Raw genomic sequence first — 14,282 nt, 5'->3', positions numbered from 1 at the left:
TTCCGTAGGAGAGGATGGTCTTTCACCCTTTGTACTCCATGTCAGTGGGTCCCCCACTCGCACACCTTAGCATTGATTTGTGCAGCTATGACCAGAGTTTTGGAGAAAGAGTCTCAATTGAATCTATAACAATGACTTGTTAGCCACCAGCTCTTAGAAGCTGGTGCCCTTTTCTTGAGATGCATTCATTTCCCTATGTGATGGCCCTAAGCTCCCACTGAATTTAAGGGGGTGGGTTTGGGAGGGTTTAAAGTTCAAGTCTGTTCTCCAGAGGCCTGGGAGCCTCTCAGCCCATTGCCCTCTCCCATCATCTCCTCTTCTCATGCCCCACTCTCCACTCCCATGCCAGGGCCTCACCAGCCTTTATGCAAATTTACGGCTCCTTCCTGAAATACGATATGATGCCTGTGATGATCAGGATGTGAATGGTGTGCTAACCAGGCAGCCTCCTCTCTTAAAGAGATGCTCCACAAAGTTCCAGGGAGTTCTTCCAGATGGTCTTCTTCCTCAAAAGCCGTGTGGTTTACTCACTATCTTTGAAACGTGGCAGAAAGGGAGGGAATGAGATTCAGGTGAAGGCCGGAGAGAAGGACTTCCTCTTTGTGGAGGCAGGCCCTTTCTGCTTCTGGAAGAATCATTACCTGCTCCCAATTTGGGCCATTCCGAGTAAACCCAGAGAGGCACTCAGAAGCTATTGTGGGTCTTTGCGAGGGTAGACCTAAGGTCATGGACAAATATGTACTTTTTAAAGTCACTGCAATGACAGCCTTAAGTAGTAAAGACATTTTTATTTTGAAAATGTGAACTGGCTTTAGCATGAATGTTAACACTGTATATGGGTGTAGCAATAGTGCCCAGAATCTTGCAATATTCATTATCCCATCAGAAGAATTCTATGAGAGGTTATGTCATCTTCATACAAACACGGAGCTGAGACAGTTAGGGGATGAGAAACTTGACCAAGTTCACATGGATACACAGAGGGGCACAACTCACACTCAAGGTTGTGTTTAAAATAGATAATTTACCATATATACACGGTCCATTACAAAGCCAAACAAACTCTGCAGTGTGCAGCAAATAACCACCCAGAGCACGCTCACACATCAGGAAGTGTCCTTAACCACACAGTTGACAGGATGGCTCTCTTCCAGAATGGATCGGTCTTCAGTGAGAAGCTGGACGGCACACAGGTCCAGACAGCAACTTCCTCATGGATTTATACACCACGCATCCCTGCCATGACGCCCACCCAAATCTATTAGAATTCACACGCAAAGTTGAGTTGGGGAGGCACTCTGTAACACTGGGGTGTTCAGGACACCCTTTTCCAGCTCAGCTTGCTCTTCCTACTCTCCTGCCCTGGGGGAACCAGGCAAGAGACTTTGCTGTCACATGAGTGGACATTCTTGGCACACTTCCAAGAGGTCAGCTTCCTCCAGTGCGTCAATTGTTGGCAAATTCCCCTGCTCCCTGGGAAAAAGGTACTAAGAACTCCTTGGAGAATATAAGTTTCTATACCAGAATAGGTCCTCTTGCTAAAGGGGTGGAAGCCTGTTAGAACGGTGTTCTACTTGTCTTGCGCCCCCAGGTGGTCAGGAGTGGGGAAACAGGCACTGGGGGACTCAAAGACAGTCAGTCCACTGTCAGCCTAGACCTCAGACTTCCCCACAACCTGGACTCTCTGCCCTCAAATCGCCATGGTCGGTGCATCTACTTAAAACAAGAGACGCTATCTTAAATGAAGGCTTGCAATAAGCAGATTGCTCTGCTCCAGGTGCCCGAGCAATGTTACCTGATCCTCTGAAAACTTATTCCTACATACCTACCATTCACACCTTGGCCTATAATGGCATTTCCTCTAGCTATATACTATGAGTTCGATACCATGGATACGGGAGGAGTCGAAGATTAAAATGAAGACTTAAAAAAGATTTAAAAAATATAAAAACCCAGAGAAAGAAGAATGTGAAGGGGTTTGGCTCAGCAGAAAAATCTCCTTGGTGCTCTCAGAATCAGAGTCCTCACCGCTCAGGGCTCAGACTCAGAAACATCTTGTCCTGGGAGATTGGTCCAAAGGTGTGGCCCCCACGGTTTGTGGAGAGGAGCTTCGTATCTCTGAAGGCACCGGGAATGCCACCGGAAAGGGGATCCCCGCCACAGAAGGTACGAGTGAAAATACAAAAATAAGGACTTTGTTTCCAAGGTTTCATAAATAACTGGGGCGGCAGGTATTAAATAGGACCACGGAAGAGGACGCAGAGTTACAGCTTGTTCTCTTCGAAGAGGATCTGGGCGTAGACGGTGCTGGTGGGGATGCCTTTGGCAGCCTGGTGGGGTTTGATGAGCTCCAGCTCGGCATAGGTTAAGTTCTCCTCGGCAATCTTGGGCTGTAAGACAAGACACAGCACAATGCTAGCTGACCACAGGGAGCTCCACATCATGCATTCATTCATCAGGCATGCATTTCCATAGCCTGTGGGGACTCAAAGGGGAACAGACGGGGAAACATTTAAAAGGATATATAAAACCTAAATAACCTAAATAAGATAGATCTCACTGTCTTACATAGAACACTATGCCCTGCAAAGAGAGATTGCGGTTCATTTTCAAGTTGACATAGAACACTAACAAAAAAAAATGATTAAACATTAGGCCACAAAGTAAACTTTAATTCTGAAAAGTAAAATAATGTAACTAACAGTCTCTGATTAAAAGGAAAAAATACAGGTAAAAACAGAAAGAAAAAAATTCTAGAAATAATAAAAAAAACTAGAATGCTACCATCTAGAAATTTTCTTAAATGATTTAACCTGCATAAAACTAAAATTTAAGAGTAGCTTGAAAATAATGATAAAAAATATTACTTGCCAGAACACAAAGAACACAGTACTCAGAGAGAAATCATAGCCTAAATGTTTATATTAAACAATGTGAATTAAATGAATCAAGCATCCAGCTGAAGAACTTAGAAAAAGAAAACATAAATGGAAGAAAAGTGGAAAGAAGAAACAATAAAATTAAAACCAGACTGTATGAATCAGAAAAGAGAAAAACAGAAGAATAAAAATATCCAAAAGTTTATGCTTGGAAAACACCAATAAAAGAAACTGAAAAACAAATTAATCAAAAGAAAAAAGCATAATTGAATAAAATAGGAAATGAGAAAGGGGATATAATTCTTTTTTTTTTGGTGAGGAAGACTTGCCCTGAGCTAACATCTTTGCCAGTCTTCCTCTATTTTGTATGTGGGATGCTGCCACAGCATTGCTTGATGAGCAGTGTGTAGCTCTGTGCCTGGGATCCGAACTCTTGAACCCCAGGCCACTGAAGTGCAGTGCTCGGACTTAACCACTACGCCACCGGGCCAGCCCCTGAATGTCATTTTCAAAATTATTTTTAAAAATACCTTGCTCGACTTACTGTAAAAAAATTTTAACTACAGGATAAAATAAGTAATGCTCCTGAAAAATATAAACTATAAAAATGAACTCCAGAAAATGTGAATGTACTAATTACCATCAAAAAAAAAAAAAAAGAGGGGCTGGCCCCATGGCCAAGTGGTTAAGTTCGCGCGCTCCGCTGCAGGAGGCCCGGTGTTTCGTTGCTTCGAATCCTGGGTGCAGACATGGCACTGCTCATTAAAACCACGCTGAGGCAGCGTCTGGCATGCCACAACTAGAAGAACCCACAACGAAGAATATACAACTATGTACCGGGAGGCTTTGGGGAGAAAAAGGAAAAAAATAAAATCTTTAAAAAAAAAAAAAGTCAAAGGATGATTGAAAAAATGGGGAAAATATTTGCCACTCATATCAAAGGGACTTACAACTCTACAAAGACGTTGGCCAACGATCCATTAGAAAATGAAGTAAAGAAGAGACAGGACCAGGGAGTTCATAGGAAATGAGATACAAAGGCTCTTACGTGTATGAAATGAGACTCAGCCTCTCTCATAATGGGAATCATGGTTTAAAATCACACTCGGACATCAGTTTTTGTCTTTCAAGTTGACAAATACGAAAAAAAAAAGGTTCCAAAAGAAACAGGTTTTCTTGTATAGTGTTGGTAGAAGTGTTTCTTGGTATGAGCAAAAAACACTTAAAATAGACATCAGTCGGAGCCTGGTGCATCCATACAGTGGAGCACACGGTACAGTCTTCAGAAGGCATGATGGAGCTACATGTGCACTGGATGTTCTATACCATCACTGTGTACACGTGTGTGTATGTGAGTAAATACGTGTGTATATGTTTCATGTGCTTAGAAAACCCTTGGAACCTACTTGGAAAATCAAGAGCCGTGTCCATGGTTTCCTCTGGGGAAGTAAACCAATTGGCTGGAGGGAGACAGACCCTCTCTTGTATTCATTTGAATTTTGTAGTAGGCGTATGCATTTAAACAACACATTAATTAATTTTAATTCAGAATTAGAAAAATAAAAGTCAGTCACTAATTTCTAGTCATCAAAGACACATGACTCTCACCCAAGGAGCCCTGCTTTTGTTTCTGGGTGTGGTTGTGTTCTCATTTTGTTTTGATTTTTTGCTTTTTTGGGCTTACACCTTGGTTATCTCGCCAAAATTCAGGACAAATAAACCACTTACATCCAATCTAAGTTTCTTAAAAAGACAGCCTCCCGCTTGTCTTTTAACACCAAAAATCTTTTACCTCGCATCTCAGTCGTCCATATCTTACCAGCCAACAAAAATCCCGTTTACGTCTTGCCTTTCAGTTTAATTACATTTCACATTATAATGATTCCATTTAGAAATGCCATGTGTCCTCAAATAAACACGCAAAACCCAACTCATGTAAATTTTAGAACCAAGATTTATGAAATCACATTGTCCAGGTGTTTTCTTACATTACCTGGAAATCGCATTGTTTTCTAGCGCAGGTCATCTGTTTATTTTTAAGTTATTCCATTATGTTTGGATATGAAAAATAACACTAGCTTTCTCAACACAGGTCACCAGGCTGGCTTGGCTGATGTGTTGCTTTCATACATTTTTATGATGTTCCTATAGTAAACATAATTTAATAAAGCCAAAGCACACTAAATAAATAATTGCATCTAGAAAAGCAATAAAAACAAATAAAATTAGTACTTTCATAAGTGGAAAGGTACTTCAATTACTGCTACAAGCAACAGCCCACCATAAAATGTGTAGAATCATTTCCCTTATGCATATTTCTGGAATATCATAATTTGATTGAAGATAGGAGGCTGCACGCAAGAGGCTCCGAATTGTGAAGCGTATGGTTTCCAACAGACGATGCATAATACCAGTCCTTGGCACCTTTAAAGAACCTATCGTTTTTCTGGCAGGCACGCTTGGCTATCACTATCAACCATGTGCTTAATTACATTTCCCGGCTTGTTTAACTGGAAATAAATTCCTGTCGGTCAGTGAAAGGGGGGAAAACGTGGGCTCCTCACCAGTGTCACCAAGCTACCCTTCTTTGCACCGATGCTTTCGTGGAAGAGTTAGGCGCACTGAGAAGTAGCTTAGAGAAAATTATTGGCTTCTCAGTAAGACTAGGTAAGACTACAGAACTGGAAGTAAACCAGGCGCCAGGAGCAGAATGTGAGGGTTAAAGCAGGTGACTGCAACAGGGCAGAGCCAGGAGGAGGGACCCGGTGAGGAGCCCCACCTGTATTTCAGGTGATGTCTGCAATCTTGACACTACAAACCCACCCTGAGTTTAAGCTTAGGAATCACTCCTAGCATCTCCAGCAACTCAAGGATAGAGTACAGCAGGTGGGGCTCTGAAGATGAATCGGGACACACTTCAGTTAGTTCCCTGCCAGTCGCTGACCATCTAATGACCCTCTGCAAGGCCCCAGCCTCCTCCTGGGGGTGCAGGAGGTACAGGCACTCACACTCAAGAGTACAGACTTAAATAATCGGGAGCTTGTGGTTCACAAACACTCCTTTAGGTTCCACTGAAACATAAAGGAAATTGATGAAAGTAGGATCTCCAGACCTCAGATACGAACTTTACACTCTTATCTGCTGTTGCTGAATTCACTGGAAAGCAGGAGAGGGGAGGAACAGACAGCAGAAGTGGATCAGCCGCTGGGAAGTGCTGCTGGGCCCTTTAGGAAAAGCTCTAGAATTTGCTAGACCCGTGAGAAGCAACTGCATCACTTCCTCTTTTTCAGGACTGTCGTGTTTGACTCTCCCCGTTCACCAAGGCTGCAGAGACGCCTGCTCAGTTTCTCTCCCTATGCCTCCCATCAAGGCCTCGCATTTGTGTGTCCAACTGCTTGGTGTCTCGTCTGTTCTCAACCCCTTTGTTTTTTGTGCCTTTAATCTCACTTTTCCTGCATTTCCTCGCAGCCATGGAGGATCCACTCCTTAGTCTGGAGGAGGATTTACGAGCAAGAGGGGATGGAAGTTCAGGTATAGACACATGTTGACATATCCAAGGAGGGCTGGAATAAAAGAAAATTCCCTCTGCTCGGTGAAAGTGCTCATGGAGAGGAGGAGAGGAGTGTGGCCCAGAGGCCATCATCGTGTGGCTGACTGCAGAGCACGGGTGCGAGAGGAATCCGGACCTCAGTTCAAACATCAGCTGTGTGACCTTGGGCCAGCCCCATCACTGGCACTCAAAGACCTACCTTGCTGATGCAAATGAAGATTTAAACGAGATGATGTATGTAAAGATTCTGACTCCACGGTGCCTACTTAGAAGTTGCCAAACACTTGTGTGCTGAATAAATAAATATTTTGGTGTCATTACTTTCTCTCTAGAGGGTCAGCCAAAATATTGTCCATTTGTATACATTCTGAATTCTTCATAAGTTGCCAAGAATTATGTGAACTTAATAACACTAGACATCTTTTGACAGATAACAGATTCTACAAAATCAGTTGTTATGAACTGAACTGTGTCCCTATAAAATGTGCAAGCCCTACCCCCAAGTACCACAGAATATGAGTGCATCTGGAGACAGGGCTTTTAAAGAGGTGATCAAGATAAAATGAGGTCATTAGGGTGGGCCCTAATGCAATAGGATGTGTGTTCTTATAAGAAAGGACACACACATCACAGAGGGACGACCACGTGTAGACGCAGGGAGAAGACGGCACCTGCAAGCCAAGTAGAGGCCTCAGAAGAAACCAACCCTGCCGACCGTGTGTTCTCAGAATTCTAGCCGCCAGACAGTGAGACAACAAATTTCTGTTGAGTAAGCGCCCCCGTCCGTGGTACTTTGTTATGGCGGCCCAAGGACACTAATACATTGGAAGAGAGGGGAAGAAGAGGGAATCGTCTGCCTTCAGAGGATAGGAGGTGAACCACCTGATCAAGGCAGCAAGAGATCAATGCATTACATGTCAATAGGAGAGGAGAGCCATTCTCTCCCAAGGGATGGAGAGGCATAAGGTCTGATGCATTTACCCCCGTACTCAGTGAGGGGCAAGGCTGGAGGAGAGATGCTCCAGGACTCCCTCAGATAGTAACCAACCATCACACACACACACGCCTCCCACGCCCAGTAGCCCTGCCCCCCCACATCTTGGCTTCACCGTGGGCTGCAACAATCTAGCTGCATCGCTGGCAGCCCATGCCCAGGACAGCCCCAACTATACCCCCACCAGCTTTTAGGCATTTATATCCTGACTAGTAAGAAGGGCACTCGGCTCCAGCATAAGAGGGAAGCTACTGCAGGCAGCAACCGAGGCTCAGGCCTTCTTGGGCGAAGGTGTCTTGTTTCTTCCCAAGGAAAAATAACTGAAGTGGATCTTGAGACCTCAAGGCCACAAGCATGGAAACCAGGGCCAGCACGCTCAAGACAGCAGAGAGAAAAGATGGATGGCTTAGTCTCTGTGGTCTCCAGGTTGGAATGACCAAGGGTTGACGTTCACCCCACGCTCAGCTCTCCCAAGACGTCCTCTAGGGTGCGGGCTGTTCCAACAGGCTGGGCGCTCTTCTGTAATTTGTCTATTCAGAAGGGACACTTTTTGTAATCTACACAAAGGTGCCATCTGTACTGAAGTGGCCCTGGCCTGTGCCCAGATACCTTCTTGTAAAAGACAAATAAATGCCAATCTGTTTTAAGATAAAGTGAAATACATAAAATAAACCAACGCTTTGGGAATTCCCACTCCCAGGGTGACACGGAAGCAGCCAAATGGTGGGGCTGGGGGCACGTAATCTCTGGGGGCCCTTAGCAATCACGGCAGCCCACAGCCTGCTGCCCTGCATGCTGAAAAAGAGGGCCCAGCCCACTGGGGAGCAGGACACGATGGGGCTCAGGGTAGGGGGTCAAACGAGCCGGAAGCAGGGCTAGAGAATTTTTTCCTTCGCAGCAAAGACACTCACCGAGACCTGCCTGGTGGATCTTTCTGATCTGATGTTTGGAATATCAAAGAAGTGCTCTAGCAATAAATGTTGCAGGTTGCAAAGCCCCAAGGGAAGACATTTATTTATTTGGACATCCTGCCACTGTTGAAAGTGCCAACCAAGGGTTATGCTATAGACCAAGCTGTCCCATAGGATCTGCTTTTAGTGTCCCTCCCAGGCCCCCCTCCCAAACTTCCCCCGAAGGCGAGGGGCCTTCCGGTGTCTATTTATGCTGTTTCCCTCGGCATGGAATTCCCTCTCCCCCTTGCCTAGTGTGGACCCCTATTCCTTCAAACCCAACCCTGCCTCTGTGAGGGCTCCCCAACTCCAGCCGCACCACATCTTCCTCCCCACCACATCCTCCTCCGCAGCACTGCCCAACTGTGGGAAGTCTTCTGGGAATGCCCTCAGTCTCTCTCTCTCCAATAATCATGATCACAGAACCGCCCACTGGCCAAAGAAGGAAGGGATTTTATAATAAATTAATTTATTTATATAAATGAAATTTAAGAACTTTCCAAGCATGCTCCTGAGCTATGTTCTCGAATGTGGGCAACGCCCCCACCCTGCAGGGATGTTCCCATGTTCATGCACTCGTGCACACACGCGTGTGCACCCTCATCCCAGGATTACAGCTCTACTGGAGCCTCCTGCTGTGCCTTCCAGTGACACAAAGAAGATTTTTTAAAACTTTTTCATTTTCTTAAATGATATGCAGTAAGAGCTATTTCTTAGGTGGACAGTTGCATGCATTTTAACACATGGCTGGATTTCTGTGACCACGGCCATGACAGGACACAGAATGGTTCCATCACACTCCCTCATGCTACCCTCTGTAGTCACCTCTTCCTTCCAGCCCTACCCCCGGGCTACCCCTGGTCTGTTTCCCGTCGCCATGGTTTTGTCTTCTAGAGAATGTCATATGGAAGGAATCACACAGCATGTAACCTTTTAGGAGTGGCTTTTTTCCCTCAGCAGAATTCCTTCAAGATCCATCCAAATTGTCACGTGTGTCAATAATTTGTTCCTTTTGACTCCTAAGGATTATTCCATGGTGTGCCACGTACCGCCAGTTTGCTTGCCCACTCATCTACTGCAGGACATTTGGGTTGTTTCAAGTTTTGGGCAGTTATGAAGAGAGTTCCTATAAATCTTCATGTGCAGGTTCATGTGTGACATTTGCATTACTGAAGGGTCAACACCCCGGAATGGGTTTGCTGGGGTATATGCAAAGCGTGTATGTTTAACTTTATAAGAAACTGCCAAACTATTTATCCAGAGTGTCTGCCTCATTCTGCCCTCCTACCAGCAGTACCTGAGAGTTTTAGTTGTTCTGTGTACTTTTCGGCACTTGGGATTGTCAGTATTTTTTATTTTGGCCATTCTAGTAAGTGCTAGTGGTCTGGTAATAAATTACCTTTTCACTGTCCTTCAGGACCTCGCCAATCCTAGACTTGAATTCAAGTGCTCACCAATGGCCGGTGAGCCAGACTAAATTCCCACACAGCATGGTGTTCCCTCAGAAGAATTAGGAAAAGATGACCACACACACCAGATTTCTCTGCAGTGAGGGAATCCTCTGGACTCTATGTGCAACAAAGTCAGTAGGCAAGTTTCAGAGTTGGAAATGCCACGTCGTCCATCCCCATCCTTCTGCCCTGCCAGGGGTGAGATGCTGCGACAGCAGGTGACAGCCTCCAGGCTGGACCTCCCATTTCTAATTTAGGCCCTTCTTTCCCCCAGTCTCAGAGTGATATTATGGAAAGTATGCCCATGGGGAAGGATTTACTTGATCTGACTAACACTAGAAAACTCAACCCTGAGGAACTCAGAAGATGTGCACCTCTTGGGAACACACCACGCTTCAAACTCCAAATTGGTAGTTCCTGAGTATTTCACTTTGTAGGTGTGTTTCCAAGACTCAAGCCAAAAGTTAATATTCCTACCAGGAGAGAGAGAGAGAGATTTAACATTCTATGCAGACGCCTGCAAACCAATATTTTTTCATAGCAATCACAATTGGATGTGCAAGTTGAATTAAGCGGCAGGAATAAAAGAGAAATGCAATTGTAGCCACTGCAAGTTGGCCGATGTCAGAAGTTCAATTGGGTAATACCATTATCACAGCAACAGATCAATAACCAGGACATGGATGTTTATGCTAACGTCACCCTAGAGTTAAAAAATGTGATCACAGTTCCATCGAGGTGCACTGTCAGGAATCTATTTACCCAAGAGAGAATTACATATTATCGAGGGCAGACTTCCCCTTCTCCCTTCGAGATAAGTGCTCATTTTTTATTCAACAGAGCGGTACCTGGTAAAACCAACTTTCCCCTCACAGTGTCCACACACACAGAACCGTAGCCACCGAGGAGGTGGAGGCCGGGCACTCAAAGAACCTCTCTTCGACGGAGGGCCCCCAATGGGTATCTCAGGACCTATGGCATGGTCCCTATCGGTCCTGTTAGAATCAGCATGCCTTGAATATGAACCTGACTTAATTTTGAGTTCCACAGGTCCACCAACTGGCATACTTACTTATGTTTAGGCATATTAGGAAAGAAGAAGTGGAGCCCTGTGGTGCATGTTTGACGACAATAAAGAATCAAAACGAACCAAGGAGACATCTTTCCAAGACCGAGACGTCCAATGATGGAACAAAGGACGCCACCCAATAGCCACTTTGGGAGGTGGCAGAGTGTAGTGGTTGAGAAGCAGTCCTTCTGAGATCAGAACTCAGCAAATGTTAGCAAGTCTTCCCCACCCCATTCAATCCTCATACCAGCCCCGTGAGGTGGGTCCGATGGCCAGGCCCACTTCACAGATGAGCAAACAGGCTTTAAAAGGCAGGGAACTTGCTCAAGGTCATGCAGCCGTTGCTGGGTGGAGTCTGGACTCAGAGCCAGGCGTCCTGCACCAGATCCACGCTCTGCTCATCAGCAGTGCCCGGCACTCACAAGCACGGTCAGAAGCAGTGACTAAGGCTCTGATGGGAACGCCTTGCACCCAGGTGAGCGAGAAGGCAGACAGCAGTCCCTGAAGTCCCAAAGAGGAAGACAGTGACCTTCCGAAGACAATGGGGAATCTTCACCGGCACGAATAGTGGGAGAGCGAGTTTTCAGAACAGGCCCTCACCGCTCAGCGGGTAAAGCGAGCTCCAGCTAAAGGGGAAGTGGGGAGAAGAGAGCTGACCCTGTCCTCATCAGAGGCCTGGGGGCCTGGCTGGGTGTGGAGGGACAGAGGACTTGAGGGTTCAGAACCCAAGACCCTCCAAGGGCAGACACACAGAGCTGACACTGAGTGGAGCGGACAACAAAGGAGAAGAGAATCACGTTGGAACGCCAATAGGTGACCCCTCGTCTCTCTCCGCAGTCCCCAAGATTCCTAGCCTCTGAGAAAGGAGTAGATCACCTCTGACCGGCATAGGATGGAGGTGACAAGGGCACATGTTCTGCTTCGGCCAGGCTGTGTGGGAGGTGGCAACAGACTCTTGATTAGAGATGCCCCCTGGACAGGTGGAATTTTGAAGCTGAGTGTTGAGGGGTAGACCTGGCGAAGTCCAGGGGAGATTTCCGAGGTAACTGCTGGAGCCACACACCAGGCCTACTCTCACCATCTCCTTGGAGCTGAGGTCATTGGCACACTGGGACCTCTGGCTGTAGCAGCATAACAGATACCAGAATCCTCATTCAGAGGTGACGGCTGGAATTCAGTTGCACTCCCGAAATCCAGCAGGCAGCTGTCACTGCTGACTTAGGCACATCTTGAAAGTGTGAGCCAGGGGCTAGAGACCAGACGTTCGGTCATCACACATGGGGACACAGATGCTCTCTGAGGCACAATACGCCCACTTCCTCCATTGCTTCAGACATCTATAGGCCTTGGGATTATATCTGCCCCGATTTCTACCCCACTCCTGGCTTCCACATGGCTACTCACTGACTAATGGCCAATAACCCAGTGTTCTCTAGGACTTTGAGAGGATCAGAAAGGATCTGGAACTCAGCAGAGAAGTCTTGGGGGAGATGAAGGTTTCAAAGTCCTCTCCAGGTTTGGTGGCACCTTGAGTTGGAGGAAGTCACTTGGGCAGAGCAAACGCACATCACACCCTAGAATCTGGAGAAGTCAAAGGATGCTTAGCGAAGTGCATTCCCAGAAGGAATTCAACACGACGCAAAGTCACGTGGCCCCCGGCTAATTGCCCCGAGGAATGACAGAGGCGACCAGCTATAGAGTCTGCCAAAGCCACGCACAGAAAGGCCCAAGGCTGTACACGTCATAAAACAGACGGATGCCCCAGATTTCACCAACGCACGTTTCGGAAGCAAAAATGGGATTATAGATAATGCTCTTGGGGAGGGTCCTGACACATGAAACTTTTCACAGCGGCACAGTGATAGCTTCATGATCTAATACAGTCACTCATTTTCTCCTCCCCATGGGCCATAGATGGATGTTTTCCCAGCTGCCTCCCCAAAGTACTTTTACTGGCAGTATTATCCAAGAGAGGGTTGATGCTCAGAAAAAGAGAGCGTTTGGCTGTCTACTTTTTTGCAGAAGTCCACTCTGAGAATCTTCAGTCTTGAACACTCTCAACCTTCTAACCAATTGCAATCTTTAACACTCTTCTAGATTCGGCAGATTGTGCAAGGGTCTGCCTACTGGTACTTAAGAGCGTGGACTCTCAGAGACAGAAAGACTGCCATTTACTAGCTGTGTGACTTGGGGCAAGTTACTAAGCCTCACTGTGCCTCCATTTCCTCATGTATAAAGTGAGACTCATAATAGTACTTATCCCACAGGGTTATTTCGAGGACTAAAGGCATTAATACAAATAATATACTTAGAACATTACCTGGTAGGTAAATAGCAAATGCCTCACAAGAGTTCAATTATTTTTATTATTACTATAATTTTTATTATAGAGTACGAACAGGTGTTGTTTTAAGAATTGGTCCCTTTGAAATATTTAGAGACAGAAAGAAAAAGACACTCAGAGATCATTTGGAAAACATCATGTGCCGGATCCTGACGGGTGCCTTTGGGCCTCAGGCCAATGCCAAACAAATTCAGTCATATGTTTTTAATAGTGGGAAAGATAACCCTTCCAAAGAGGTAAGTCAAACCATGCCACGTACTGCTCTGCACAAAATTCTCCAGTGGCTTCTCATCACGCTTCGAGGCAAATCCAGAGACCCTCTCAGTATCCCGATCCTTCACGATCTCACCCTGGGACACCCCAGACCACAGCCCACACCATATGTCCCCTTGCTGAGCAGCACTCCAGCCATACTGGTCACCCTGTGTTTCCTGGACTCGCCTGAACAGCACTCCTTGTTCAGAGCCTACCTCAGCGCTTTTTCCTGCGCTGTACTTTCTGTTTGGGAACTTCTTGCCCCACATAGCAGTGTGGCTTTCTCCCTCTTTTTATCAGGCCCTTGCTCCAAGGAGGCGCCCTCCCCAGGAACCCCAGTCCCTCCCTGGCTGCCTCGCCCTGCTCTGTTCCTCTGCAGAGCACCTGTGGCCCCTTGGTGTTAGAAAGCACTGTCCATTTGGTCATCTGCTGTCCTCTCCCAATAGAATATACTAAGAGCACATTAGGTTTGCTTAGTGCACCAACGACTCTCTGCAGAAAGCATCCTTCTCATCATCCTCATGTGACTCGTGCAGAAACGAAAGCACAGAAGCTTGAGGTCAGCAGCTAGTAAGCAGCAGAGCTGCTTCCTGACCCGGCCTCTAACCAACCCTCACCTCCGCGAAAGCAGTGACCGTCAAACTTACTGCTGCATCCAGAGATGTGCTGGGACATTGTGGAGTTGTTAAGCAACTGGCCCTCCCAGAAAAAAGCTCTGACTTGTAGCATTTGATGGTTTACATGTGTAAATCCTCCCACATGGCTGATTTCAAGATGTCAAAGGGATTTG

General features: G+C 46.2%; 1 protein-coding gene across 1 annotated transcript in view; it reads right to left on the bottom strand.

Annotated features, from left to right (window-relative positions):
* Positions 1 to 768: 768 nt before the first annotated feature.
* Positions 769 to 14,282, bottom strand: part of VSTM4 (V-set and transmembrane domain containing 4) — a 96,720-nt gene continuing 83,206 nt past the window's right edge. Inside the window, exon 8 of the mRNA XM_070615380.1 lies at positions 769 to 2,390. Within this exon, the coding sequence (XP_070471481.1) occupies positions 2,265 to 2,390 (126 nt within the window). The 3' untranslated portion in view covers positions 769 to 2,264. The remainder of the gene's footprint in view (positions 2,391 to 14,282) is intronic.

This window comes from Equus przewalskii, chromosome 1 (assembly GCF_037783145.1).
Source record: "Equus przewalskii isolate Varuska chromosome 1, EquPr2, whole genome shotgun sequence".
Taxonomy (NCBI): domain Eukaryota; kingdom Metazoa; phylum Chordata; class Mammalia; order Perissodactyla; family Equidae; genus Equus; species Equus przewalskii.
Note: the sequence above shows the minus strand (reverse complement) of the source record. Positions and strands in the feature narration are given on the sequence as shown.